Source organism: Macaca nemestrina, chromosome 9 (genome assembly GCF_043159975.1).
Source record: "Macaca nemestrina isolate mMacNem1 chromosome 9, mMacNem.hap1, whole genome shotgun sequence".
NCBI lineage: Eukaryota > Metazoa > Chordata > Mammalia > Primates > Cercopithecidae > Macaca > Macaca nemestrina.
In genome coordinates, this window is record NC_092133.1 from 68560124 (window position 1) to 68574788 (window position 14665).

A 14665-nucleotide genomic window follows, 5' to 3' on the forward strand; every position below is an offset into this window, starting at 1 on the left:
CCCGGGAGGCAGAGGTTGCAGTGAGCCAAGATCGGGCCATAGAACTCCAGCCTGGGCAAAAGGGCGAGACTCCATCTCAAAAAAAAAAAAAAGAAAAGAAAAGGAAAGAAAAGAAAAGAAAAGAAAAGAAAAAAACCCAATTGTTGTTGTTTGTTGAGACAGTCTCACTCTGTCACCCAGGCTGGAGTGCAGTGGCACCATCTTGGCTCACTGCAACCTCCATCTCCTGGGTTCAAGTGATTCTCGTGCCTCAGCCTCCTGAGTAGTTGGGATTACAGATGTACGCCACCGTGCCTGGCTAATTTTTGTATTTTTAGTAGAGATGGGATTTTGCCCTGTTGGCAAGGCTCGTCTCAAACTCCTGGCCTAAAGTGATCCACCCACCTCCATCTCCCAAAGTGCTGGGATTACAGGCATGGGACACTGCACCCCGCCAAACAACCCAATTGTAAGACAGGCAAAAGACATGAACAGACACCTCACCAAAGATAATAAAAGGATGGCAAAAAAGCACATGAACTAATTCAACACCATTAGCCATTAAAGAAATGTAAATTAAAACCACAATAAGATGTCACTATACAGCTATTAAAATAGCTAAAATAACAAATAGTGATAATATCAAATGCTAGTGAGGATGGAGAACAACTGGAATTCTCATAAACTGCTGTTGGGAATGCAAAACAGTACATGCATTCTGAAAAATGGTTTGGCAGTGTTTCGTAAAGTTAAATATACACCTAGCATACATCACAGCAACCCAATTCCTGGGTATTTTACTGTAAAGAAATGAAAACTTATGTTCACACAAAAACCCATACACAAATGTTTACAGCAGTTCTAATCATAATTGCCAAAAACTGCAAAAACCCAAGTGTCCTCCAATGAGTGAATGGATAAGCAAACTTTAGCACACCCATAAAGTAAAATATTACCCAGAAATAGTAAATGAACAAACTCCTGAGATACACACAACTTGGATGAATCTCAAAAGCACTATGCTGAGTGAAAGAAGCCAGTTACCCACTATACGAATCCATCTATATGACACTCTCAAAAAGATAAAACTACAAATAATAAACAAAACACACATAAACACAAACACACACATACACACGACAAAACTACAGTGAAGAAGAGATTAGTGATTGCCGGGGTTGTGGATGAGGAAGAGGTGACTATAAAGGGAGAGTATGAGGGAGTTTTTGGGGTGGAATTGTTCTGTATCCTAATTGTGGTGGTAGTTACAGAAATCTAAACATGTTTTAGAATTCATAAGACATGGGCCGGGCGCGGTGGCTCAAGCCTGTAATCCCAGCACTTTGGGAGGCCAAGACGGGCGGATCACGAGGTCAGGAGATCAAGACCATCCTGGCTAACACGGTGAAACCCCGTCTCTACTAAAAAATACAAAAAACTAGCTGGGCGAGGTGGCGGGCGTCTGTAGTCCCAGCTACTCGGGAGGCTAAGGCAGGAGAATGGCGTAAACCCGGGAGGCGGAGCTTGCAGTGAGCTGAGATCCGGCCACTGCACTCCATCCAGCCTGGGCGACAGAGCGAGACTCTGTCTCAAAAAATAAAAAAAATTTTAAAAATTTAAAAATAAAAAGAAAAAAGAATTCATAGACATGTATACCCCAAAAAAGTCCATTTTAATTATAATAACTTTGGAGACAAAATTGAAAAAATTTAATTCTTCAGAGGATAACTGGTAAAATAGGTGTTTAAAAAGTTACAGTCTTATCTCTTACTGTATATCAAAACATATTCTAAATGAACTAAAAAGCTAAATGTAAATTATGAAATAATACTGATCTTTTTTTTTTTTTTGAGACGGAGTCTCATACTGTCACCCAGGCTGGAGTGCAGTGGGATGATCTCTGCTCACTGCAAGCTCTGCCTCCCGGGTTCAGGTCATTCTCCTGCCTCAGCCTCCCAAGTAGCTGGAACCACAGGCACCCACCACCATGCCCAGCTGATTTTTATTTATTTTTTTTTTAGTAGAGACGGGGTTTCACCATGTTAGCCAGGATGGTCTTAATTTAGAGACGGGGTTTCAACATGTTGACCAGGATGGTTTCTATCTCCTGACCTCGTGATCCTCCCACCTCGGCCTCCCAAAGTGCTGGGATTACAGGCGTAAGCCACTGCACCCAGCCTGATCTTCTTAATATATATGATGCTCCTACAAATAAATTTTTAAAAAGAACACTCCCAGAGAAAAATGGGTCAAGACATGAATAAACAGAGTTAAGTAAAGGAAAACGCTTTATCTCACAAATAATTGAATAAACAGTAAAGCAATGAGACAGTATTTTTTGTGAACTGAAATACCAAAAAAAAAAAAAAAACTTTAAAAGAATGATAACATCCAGTATTGGCAAAAGTGGGAAAGGAAACCTAAAGAAAACTCTAGTTTGGAGCATAAAGTGCTATAAGATTTCCTGAAGGTAATCTGGATGTCTATACATTATCGAAAAATTCATACACACACACATAAACTGTTTTTTCACTTCCAGGAATTTAAGTAAAATAACCCACTAATGCAGAAAAATGTATTCAGCATACACATAACAAAATACAAATTTAAAAAGTTAAATAATTATATATCCATATAATAGAACAGTAAGTAGCCATTACAAAACCAAGTCACCCGAACAGTTAATGAAATCAGATTTTTTGTGTGTGTTTTTTGTTTGTTTTTTGTTTTTGAGATGAGTTTCATTCTTGTTGCCCAGGCTGGAGGGCAATGGCGCTATCTCGGCTCACTGCAACCTCTGCCTTCCTGGTTCAAGTGATTCTCCTGCCTCAGCCTGCTGGGTAGCTAGGACATGAGTCACCATGCCCAGTCTAAATTTTATTTTTAAAATGTATGTGAGTGGGCCAGGCATAGTGGCTCACGCCTGTAATCCCAGCACTTTGGGAGGCCAAGGAGGGCAGATCACCTGAAGTCAGGAGTTCGAGACCAGCCTGACCAACGTGAAGAAACCCCATCTCTACTAAAAATACAAAATTAGCCAGGCTTGGTGGCGCATGCCTATAATACCAGCTACTCAGGAGGCTGAGGCAGGAGAATTCCTTGAACCTGGGAGGCAGAGGCTGCGGTGAGCTGAGATGAGTCATTGCACTCCAGCCTGGGAAACAAGAATGAAACACTGCCTCCAAAAAAAAAAAAAAAAAAAGTATGTGAGTGTACAGACACATTGATACACACACACATATAGTAATGATGTCACAGCATCTCTCAGTAGTGTAATTATGGATGATTTTTTATTAATCTTTTCTGTATTTTCTAAATTTTCCATAATAAACATATATTGCTTTCATACATTTTTTTGAATCAATATACATTTTTTAAAATCAACTAACTGATATCCAAAATGAGTTTAAAACTTGTTTTCTAATCTGGATTATCTGCTATTATCCTGGTCACAAGCATTTCACTGTTATCTAAGTATGGCAATTCTATATGCAAATTTGTCTTTTAGTTACTAATCTCAAATGAGCCATGACTGCCCAAAGGCAGAAGATCTACAGATAATGGCATCTCATTAACATTACCACCCAAAAGATGCAGAATAGTGTGTCTATTAGGATGAGCATTCTGTGTCTTAAATTTTTTTTTTTTTTTTTTTTTGAGATGGCATCTCACTCTGTCTCCCAGGCTAGAGTGCAGTGACACAATCTTGGCTCACTGCTTGGCTCACTGCAACCTCCATCTCCCAGGTTCAAGCAATTCTCCTGCCTCAGCCTCCCAAGTAGCTGGGATTACAGGCACGCACCACCAGGCCCAGCTAATTTTTTTTGTATTTTTAGTAGAGACGGGGTTTCACCATGTCGGCCAGGTTGGTCTCGAACTCCTGACCTCAAGTGATCTGCCTACCTCAGCCTCCCAAAGTGCTGGGATTACAGATGTGAGCCACCGCACCCAGCCTGATATGTGCTAAAAAATTTTTTTTTTTTTTTGAGACGGAGTCTCGCTCTGTCGCCCAGGCTGGAGTGTGGTGCTGGATCTCAGCTCACTGCAAGCTCCGCCTCCCGGGTTTACGCCATTCTCCTGCCTCAGCCTCCCGAGTAGCTGGGACTACAGGCGCCCGCCACCTCGCCCGGCTAGTTTTTTGTATTATTTTTTAGTAGAGACGGAGTTTCACCGTGTTAGCCAGGATGGTCTTGATCTCCTGACCTCGTGATCCGCCCATCTCGGCCTCCCAAAGTGCTGGGATTGAGCCACCGCGCCCAGCCTGTGCTAAAATTTTTTAAAGACATTTCTGTAATATACAGAAACTTATGAGCTGATATGTCCATACACTTTTTTTTCAGTTCAATATTATACGAAGTCATAAGAAATAGTTATCTTTTTTGTTGGGGGAAGAAGTTTATAACTCCCTACTGTTTGATTTATGAACCATTTTTGTATTCTTTTTATATTTAACTTTTTTTTTTTAACCTTCTTGTTTTGTTTGTGCTTACCATGGAGCACTTCGCCAGTACTTCCTCCTGGAATCTCAGGAATCCTTCCTGAACCTCAACTTCATTGAGGAAAAAGGCAAGGAAGTGAGTGAAGGGCTGCTTTCTTCTAAAAGTGTCCAAAAGAACATCAATCCGTGTTCGGGCTGAAATTACACCATTTCGATGCTGGCCAGTGATTACTGTAAACAAAGAACAAAGGGTAAACATGCTCAAGGACCCCCAAATGCTTATAAAATATGGGACCTCTTGATACTGTCATTTCTGAGAAGCTAAAGCAGTTCTGAATGCATATATGAATCTAAACGGGGACAATAACAAAGAAAACTGCTAATTAATTCAATGTAAGCAGAATGAGGCTTAAAAATAGAATACCCTTAAGACAGCATATAAAGTAGAAAAATGAATTCAAATACTACAAAGCAAACTCTTGCTGACAGGAATGTAAAATGGTGTAGTCACTATGAAAAAGTTTGGTAATTCCTTAAAAAGTTGAACACAGCTGGGTGTGGTGGCTCACGCCTGTAATCCCAGCACTTTGGGAGGCTGAGGTGGGCAGATCACTTGAGGTCAGGAGTTCAAGACCAGCCTGGCCAATATGGCAAAACCTCGTCTCTACTAAAAATACAAAGATCAGCTGAGCACGGTGGCACATGTCTGTAATCCCAGCTACTTGGGAGGCTGAGGAACAAGAATGGCTTGAACCGGCGAGGTGGAGGTTGCAGTGAAATGAGATTGAACCCCTGCACTCCAGCATGGGCAACAGAGCTAGATTGTATCAAAAAAAAAAAGTTGAACATAGACTTACCATATAATCCAGAAATTCTACCCTTAGGGATACCCAAAATAAGAAAAAACAGAGAAAGAAAAAGGAAAGGAAAGGAGGAAGGAAAAGAAAGGAAAGAAAAGGAAGGAAGGGAAGGAAGGGAAGGAAGGAAAGAAAGAAAAGAGAGAAAGAAGGCAAGGCATGCTCACGCCTGTAATCTCAGCACTTTGGGGCAAAGGCCAGAGCAGGAGGATTGCCTGAGGCCAGGAGTTCCAGACAGCCTAGGCAATTTACTGAAACTCTGTCACTACAACAACAACAACAAAAAAAGCTTCTGATGTTCCATTGCCTGAGATTTCAAAACAGACAAGACCAGATCCTTGTCTAGAGGATTAAAACCTACTAGATCATTTCCTTCTCTGATTTCTCTAATTTAAGAGACACAAAAGAAATGGATAAATGACAGCAAATATCACACCACTGCAACTGCAGACTTGACTTCACATCACAACTCAATTTACTCTAACCAATAAATTTGGTTTTTCTATATACTTTACTTCTGCACAAAATCAATAAGCTAGTTTATTTATTTTATTTTATTTTCGAGACAGAGTCTTGCTCTGTCGCCCAGGCTGGAGTGCAGTAGCGCGATCTCGGCTTATTACAACCTCCGCCTCCCAGGTTCAAGCGATTCTCCTGCCTCAGCCTCCCAAGTAGCTGGGATTACAGGCATGCGCCACCACCGCCTGGCCAATTTTTATATTCTCAGTAGAGACAGGGTTTCATCATGTTGGCCATGCTGGTCTCGAAATCTTGACCTCGTGATCTGCCCGCCTCGGCCTCCTAAAATGCTAGGATTATAGGCATGAGCCACCAAACCCAACTTTGTATTTTTATTTTTATTTTTTGAGACGGAGTCTTGCTCTATCGCCCAGGTTGGAGTGCAGTGGCACGATACCGGCTCACTGCAACCTCCATCTCCCAGGTTCAAGTAATTCTCCTGCCTCAGCCTTCTGAGTGGCTGGGATTACAGGTGTGTGCCACCACGCCTGGCTAATTTTTTTTTTTTGAGACAGTCTCACTCTGTCACCCAGGCTGGAGTACAGTAGCACAGTCTCAGCTCATTGCAACCTCTGCCTCCCAGGTTCAAGCGATTCTCCTGTCTCAGCCTCCTGAGTAGCTGGGATTACAGGTGCAAGCCACCATGCCTTGCTAATTTTTGTATTTTTAGTAGAGGCTGGGTTTCACCATGTTGGCCAGGATGGTCTCGATCTCCTGACCTCATGATCTGCCCACCTCGGCTTCCCAAAGTGCTGGGATTACAGGCGTGAGCCACCACGCCTGCCTAGTTTTTATTTTCTCTTCTTTGTTTTTTCTTTTTTTTTGAGACAGAGTCTCGCTCTGTCACCCAGTCTGGAGTGCATTGTGTGATCATGGCTCACAGCAGCCTCGACTTTCCCATATCAAAAGATCCTCCCACCTCAGCCTCCCAGGTAGCTGGGACTACAAGCACATGCCACCACACCCAGCCAATTTTTGTATTTTTTTGTAGAGATGGGGTTTTGCCATGTTGCCCACGCTGACCTTGAACACCCGGGCTCAAGTGATCCTCCCACCTAGGCCTCCCAAAGTTTTAGGATTACAGGCATGAGCCACCCAGCCCAGCCTGACACATTCGTTTTCCACACTGCAACATTTGTGCTTTCTAAGTTGAAATGGAATCTTTATAGCCTGTCTACCCTTTTCTGGATAAGTTCTGGAATGACTCTAGTATATTAAAATGGCTAGGGTCTCCAGATTTATACCACGTTATAATTTTACTGCAATAAAAAATATTATATAACTTACTACACAGATAGAAAAAACAGGGAACATATAACAAGTGTTAATAGCAATTATGTTTGGGGTTAATACTATAAGAGACTTCCATTTATAACTTATATATAATTTCTGCAAGCTTTCTCTTTTTTGAAAGCATGCACTAATTTTATAATGAGAAAAAATTAGGGCAGGGCGTGGTGGCTCATGCCTGTAACCCCAGCAACTCTGGGAGGCCAAAGCTGGCTGATCACTTGAGATTGGGAGTTCAAGACCAGCCTGACCAACATGGAGAAACCCCATCTCTACTAAAAATACAAAATTAGCCAGGCATGATGGCGCACGCCTGTAATCCCAACTACTTGGTAGGCTGAGGCAGGAGACTCACTTGAACCCAGGAGGCAGAGGTTGCAGTGAGCCAAGATTGTGCTGAGCCGAGATCGTGCCAATGCACTCCAGCCTGGGCAACAAGAGCGAAACTACGTCTCAAAAAATAAAAATAAAAATAAATAGATGAAGTAAGGTTTAATGCAATTATAAAATGACTTTGGTATTTGTAACTCGAACATTATAACTTAAGGAAAATAAACTTTTGCACTTATAATTCTAATAAACTGAACATTTACTTTAACAAAAGTCCTTCCAAATGATGTTAAAAGTTCTAATGCTCGAGTTTGCTAACATTACCAAGGAGCTAGAGAAAACTGTCACTGCACTGGTCAATATGGGAGCCCACATGCAGCTAGTTAATCAGAATTCAGTAAAAGTAAAAATTCAGTTCCTGTCACACTAGCAATATTCCAAATACTCAAAGTCACATGTGACCAGTACCTGACATATACAGCTCCTGTGCTAGACAGCACGGATATAGAACATCCTCACTATCACAGAAAGTTCTTTTGGACAGCACTGCTGTAAAGTCAATTGCTATTTATCTGCTGTCAAGGTGATTGTTTTTTTGTGTGTGTGTGTGTATGACAAGGTCTCGCTCTGTCACCCAGGCTGGAGTGTGGTGGCATGAACACAGCTCACTGCAGCCTCAACCTCCTGGGCTCAAGCGATCCTCCCACCTCAGTCTCCCAAAGTGCTGGCCTAACAGGTATATGCCACTGTCCCCAGTCAAGGTGATCATTCTTACGTAACATAAAATGAAAAAGAGTACTTATAATTTTTTCTGCAAAAACAATACAGTCTATTAACAATTATGGAAAATGAGGCTGAGTGCAGTGACTCATGTCTATAATCCCGGCACTTTGGGAGGCCAAGGAGGATCGTTCTGCCCAGGAGTTCAAGGCCAGCCTGGGCAACATAGTAAGACCCCATCTCTACAAAAAAATATTAAAAATTAGCTGGGCATGGTGGCAAGTGCCTGTAGTCCCAGCTACTTGGAAGGCTGAGGGAAAAGTATTGCTTGAGACAGGAGTTCAAGGCTACAGTGAGCTATGATGGAGCCAATGCACTCTAGCCTGGGCGACATGCTACACTTTGGGAGGCCAAGGCAGGCAGATCGCTTGAGTGCAGAAGTTCGAGACCAGCCTGAGCAACATAGCAAAATCTTGTCTCTACAAAAAATACACAAAAATTAGCCAGGTGTGATGGCACGTGCTTGCAGTCCCAGCTGTGCAAGGCTGAGATGGGAGGATTGATTGAGTCCAAGAGGTAGAGGCTGCAGTGAGCTGTGATCATGCCACTACACTCCAGCCTGGGCAACAGAGACTCTGTCCCCCCAAAAAATAAAATAAAGGACTAAAAGGCTGGGCATGGTGGCTCATGCCTATAATTCCAGCACCTTGGGAGGCTGAGGCAGGCAGATCACTTGAGACCAAAAGTTCAAGATCAGCCTGGGCAACATGGTGAAACCCTGTCTCGATAAAAAATAAATAAAAATTTTTAAATGAATAAAGAAAAAGAAAATGGGTTAATGAATTATTGGAGGTTGCTGCACTCTTTGACTTTAAAAAAGTTCCATCAGCCGGACACGGTGCTCATACCTGTAATGCCAGCACTTCAGAAGGCCAAGGTGGGAGGATCACTTGAGGCCAGGAGTTCAAGACCAGCCTGGCCAACATGGCAAAACCCTGTCTCTACCAAAAAATACAAAAATTAGCTGGATTCAGTGGCACACGCCTGTAGTCCCAGCTACTCGGGAGGCTGAGGCAGGAGAATCGCTTGAACCTGGGGAGCAGAGGTTGCAGTGAGCTGAGATTGCACCTCAGCACTCCAGCCTGGGTAACAGAGTGAGACTGCCTCAAAAAAAAAAAAAAAAAAAAAAAAAATTCCATCCTTCCAGAATGAGTTTACAGTTTTGTCCTAACAATGCCCCTCACTCAAAGCCATTGTACAACAAAAGCCTATGCCCTTGGTTCACACCGAGGCTTGGTACAGACACTTTCTAACTTGATTTATACTACTAAACTATTTTTCCTTATCAGAACAGTTATTTGAGTCAAGTTACATTATTTTAATCATTACTCTTATAATTTCCTTTCTGGTCTATAAAATCAAGGGTAAAAAACTGAGAACACAATGGAAAAGGCTGAACTCCATTTCATATTCACTGATCTCATTGATTTTTCTCTAATTCTAACTGGAAAAAATTCACAAGTCCATTTCAAAGTACCAAAGCATAAAAAGAAATCTCCTAATACACATTGAAATCTGGAAGTTTTATTCCATCGATGTATGGTAAAGTGTAAAACTAAGGCCCAGGTACTCAATCAAGATAAGGTTATATAATTCTATATTTCCTCATTTGGGAGACTGGTACTGATAAAACATAAAAAAGCCCACAGCTGGCCGGGCATGGTGGCTCACACCTATAATCCCAACACTTTGGGAGGCCAAGAGGGGAGGATCACCTGAGGTCAGGAGTTCGAGACCAGCCAGGCCAACATACAGAAACCCCGTCTCTACTAAAAATACAAAATTAGCTGGTGTGGTGGCACATGCCTGTAATCCCAGCTACTAGGGAGGCTGAGGCAGGAGAATCACTTGAACCCGGGAAACGGAGGTTGCAGTGAGCCGAGATCGTGCCACTGCACTCCAGCCTAGGTAACAAGAGCGAAACTCCGAGTCAAAATAAAAAAAAAGAAAAAGCCCATAGCTATAGAACCCCACAGAAAACATAGTTACTAAACCCTGCAGTTGGTTACATTATTCCATAAACATGCAAAAGTGACTTCAAATGTAACTTATATGTAGTGAGTCTCACCAATTTCCCCGTCTTCTCCAGGTTTAGGAATGCTAATAGAAGTTTTGGTCTCCATTTCTATTTTCTTCCTAGTGTCCCCTCTCCTTCCAACTATATGCCTGTAACATAAAGAAAAAGTAATTAAAAGAAGATTAAGTCAAAATGTACTAAAATAAAGAACCTCATCATGTTTAAATCCTTTGTGACTAGAGATACTCCCTTACAGAAAAGTGATTCAGTAAAAGCCCAATATTTGTGGAAGAAATTACAAGTCAACTAGCTTTAGAACATGCTGCATTACAGTCATTGGCAAAAATGAGTTTTTGGCCCTATAGCCAATTCAATGCATAGATAGAAAAACCATGCCCAACACCCATTTGCTTCTCAAAATTAGATTTAAAATCTGGGTCTGCAATTCAGTGAAAGAAAAGCGGGCCAGCAAGTACAGTGGCTCACACCTGTAATCCCTGCTACTCAAAAGGCTGAGGTGGGAGAACTGCTTGAGACCAGGAGTTTGAGACCAGCCTGGGCAACAGAGTAAGACGCTGTCTCTAAAAAAATATTTTAGGCTGGCCGCAGTGGCTCACGCCTGTAATCCCAGCACTCTGGGAGGCTGAGGCTGGCAGATCACCTGAGGTCAGGAGTTCGAGACCAGCCTGGCCAACATGGCAAAACCCCATCTCTACAAAAATACAAAAATTAACCCGGCGTGGCAACAGGGCACCTGTAATCCCAGCTACTTGGGAGGCTGAGGCAGGAGAATCACTTGAACCCAGGAGGCAGAGGTTGCAGTAAGCTGAGATTGCACCACTATACTCCAGCCTGGGCAACAAGAACGAGACTCTGTCTCAAAAAACAAAATTTTTAAAAAATTTTTTTAAATAGAAAAATTAGAATATCTGAGGACTCATGGCAACAGTGAGCTACAGCCAACTCTCGACTACCCCATGAAGACGGGACATGAGCTCACAATCCCCATCACTCCCACTTCAATCCCTTATTGACTCATTTACATTACTTGCCTGGACTTCCAAGTATAAATATTCTGACAATCCAAAGTTATCTTCTGGAACCCACAGTCATTTGATGTGTTCAAGTGAATGAGACTACTGAATCCCAAGAGAGAAGTTTCAGAGTCTATAAAGCACTAAGAGGCCATCACAGGGCTACAGAGTTAAGAGAAAGAACTCCTTGTCATCAACGTTATTTCAACCTCTATGACTTCAATTACGGTACCCAATACCACAGATGACTATGTCTAAAACTATTGGTTTGTTTGTGCATGGGATAACAAAGCCCAATTATTTCCCTTAGGATCTATTACAGTAAGCCAGTTTTTAAAAATAAGATGTTTAGAAGATTGGAAGTCTGTAATTTCCAAGTGGTTTTTCTTGTGTGGGGATGGAGATTGTAGGGCACCAAACTCTGTCGGGCCTTTGTATTCCCACCTATCAATTAGGAGTGCTTTCCGGCCGGGCGCGGTGGCTCAAGCCTGTAATCCCAGCACTTTGGGAGGCCGAGGCGGGTGGATCACGAGGTCAGGAGATCGAGACCATCCTGGCTAACATGGTGAAACCCCGTCTCTACTAAAAATACAAAAAACTAGCCGGGCGTGGTGGCAGGCGCCTGTAGTCCCAGCTACTGGGAGGCTGAGGCAGGAGAATGGCATGAACCTGGGAGGCGGAGCTTGCAGTGAGCCGAGATCGCGCCACTGCACTCCAGCCTGGGTGACACAGCGCGAGACTCCATCTCAGAAAAAAAAAAAAAAAAAAAAAAAAGGAGTGCTTTCCATCGGGCTCCAGTTTATTACTATGTGGCTAGTGAACAAGCCTACCACAAAAAGCGTGGTTCAAAGTGCTATTAATAATCCAGGCTTCAGCACCTTAGAAAGCAAAGTGGTTGAGGTTTAAAAGGCTTTAGAATCAAACAAACCTTGGAACTCATATAACTACTGTAAGCCTACTTCTTCACTTATCAAAATGAAGTAAGAGGCTGACACAGAAGGATCCCTTGAGCCCAGGAGTTCAAGGCTATGGTAAGCTATGATCACACCATGGCACTCTGGCCTGGGTGACAAAGTGAGATCCTGTCTCTAAAAAAATAAAAATAGGCCAGGTGCAGTGGCTCACGCCTGTAATCCCACACTTTGGGAGGCCAAGGCGGATGAATCACTTGAGATCAGGAGTTCAAGACCAGCCTGGCCAACATGGAGAAACCCCGTCTCTACTAAAAATACAAAAATTAACACATGCACACGTATGTTCATTGCGGCACTATTCACAATAGCAAAGACTTGGAATTAACCCAAATGTCCATCAGTGACAGATTGGATTAAGAAAATGTGGCACATATACACCATGGAATACTATGCAGCCATAAAAAAGGATGAGTTTGTGTCCTTTGTAGGGACATGGATGCAGCTGGAAACCATCATTCTCAGCAAACTATCACAAGAACAGAAAATCAAACACTGCATGTTCTCACTCATAGGTGGGAACTGAACAATGAGATCACTTGGACTCAGGAAGGGGAACATCACACATCGGGGCCTATTATGGGAAGGGGGGAGGGGGGAGGGATTGCACTGGGAGTTATACCTGATGTAAATGACGAGTTGATGGGTGCAGCACACCAACATGGCACAAGTATACATATGTAACAAACCTGCACGTTATGCACATGTACCCTAGAACTTAAAGTATAATAATAAAAAATAATAATAATAAATAAAAATTCTTTCTGCTAAAAAAAAAAAAAAATACAAAAATTAGCAAAGTCGGGCAAGGTGGCTCAAGGTGGTGTGGTAGCTCATGCCTGTAATCCCAGCATTTTGCGAGGCCGAGGTGGGCAGATCACCTGAGGTCAGGAGATCAAGGCCAGCCTGGCCAACATGGTAAAACCCCATCTCCACTAAAAATACAAAAATTAGCCAGCGGTGGTGGCGGGTGCCTGTAATCTCAACTACTCAGGAGGCTGAGGTAGGAGAATTGCTTGAACTCGGGAGGCGGAGGTTGCAGTGAGTCAAGATCACACCACTGCACTCCAGCCTGGGCAACAAGAGTGAAACTCTATCTCAAAAAAAAAAAAAAAAAAATCAGTGGGGTGTGGTGGCAGGCACCTGTAATCCCAGCTACTTGGAAGGCTGAGCAGGAGAACTGCTTGAACCCAGGAGACAGAGGTTGCAGTGAGCAGAGATTGCACCACTGCACTCCAGCCTGGGCGACAGAGGGAGACTCCATCTCAAAAAAATAACTGAATAAAATTAAATTAAAGTTGGCTGGGCATGGTGGTTCACATTTGTAATCCCAGCACTATGGGAGGCTGAGGCGGGTGGATCACCTGAAGTCAGGAGTTCAAGACTAGTCTGGCCAACATGGTGAAACACCATCTCTACTAAAAATACAAAAATTACCCGGGTGTGGTGGCAGATGCCTATAATCCCAGCTACTCAGGAGGCTGAGGCAGGAGAATCACTTGGACCCAGGAGGCAGAGGTTACAGGGAGCCGAGATTGTGCCATTCCACTCCAGCCTGGGCGACAGAGCGAGACTCCGTCTCAAAAAACAAAAAAAGAGGCCAGGCATGGTGGCTCACGCCTGTAATCCCAGTGCTTTGGGAGACTGGGGCGGGCAGATCACCTGAGGTCAGGAGCTTGAAACCAGCCTAACCAACTTGGAGAAACCTCATCTCTACTAAAAATACAAAATTAGCCAGGCATGGTGGTGCATGCCTGTAATCCCAGCTACTAGGGAGGCTGAGGCAGGAGAATCTCTTGAACCCGGGAGGTGGAGGTTGCAATGAGCCGAGATCGTGCCATTGCACTCCAGCCTGGGCAACAACAGCGAAACTCTGTCTCAAAAAAAAAAAAAAAAAAAAAAATTAAATTAAATTAAATTAAAATGGAGTGAATAGTACCTATTTGTCATAAGGTTGTCATAAGGATTAAACGTGATCATATATGAAAGAGCTTCCCAATAAGTGGCACAGAGCTCCATACAGTCCATGCCATTGGGCAGATACCCCAAACGTTAGCAGGTTAAGCATACCAGGAGAAGGACCCTGTATGGCAGACACACCTGACAGTAATAACTTAAGCCTACCTGAGAATCACCCTATGATCTAAGAAGAATATGTGTTCAGAGTTCCAAGCTACAGAACCTGGCTTGAATTCATTCCAACCCAGAGATCCATTCCTTTATGCATGAGGAACATCTGAATCCCTGACCCATTTATGGAACCCAAGCCATACAGGGGATCGAGGGCCTTTGCTTTGGATTAAATAAAGGTTGCCAAGTGATGTCTGCTAGGGGCAGGGTGCGAAGTGGAAATGTTATATAAACTGTATGCTTTTTCCAAGCAGTTGAAGTTCTGTCCAGCCCACCACCACGGTACCGCCCTTTATGCAAGTCCCCTCAATAAACCCTGT

General features: G+C 43.0%; 1 protein-coding gene across 4 annotated transcripts in view; it reads right to left on the bottom strand.

The window, feature by feature from the left end:
• Nucleotides 1-14665, bottom strand: part of LOC105466046 (activating signal cointegrator 1 complex subunit 1) — a 116061-nt gene that overhangs the window by 92118 nt on the left and 9278 nt on the right. For all 4 annotated transcript variants that reach the window (XM_071069722.1, XM_011714879.3, XM_071069720.1 and 1 more), the window contains exons 4-5: nt 10262-10359; nt 4470-4648 (exon numbers count right to left, since the gene is read on the bottom strand). In XM_071069722.1, the coding sequence (XP_070925823.1) occupies nt 4470-4648; nt 10262-10359 (277 nt within the window). The remainder of the gene's footprint in view (nt 1-4469; nt 4649-10261; nt 10360-14665) is intronic.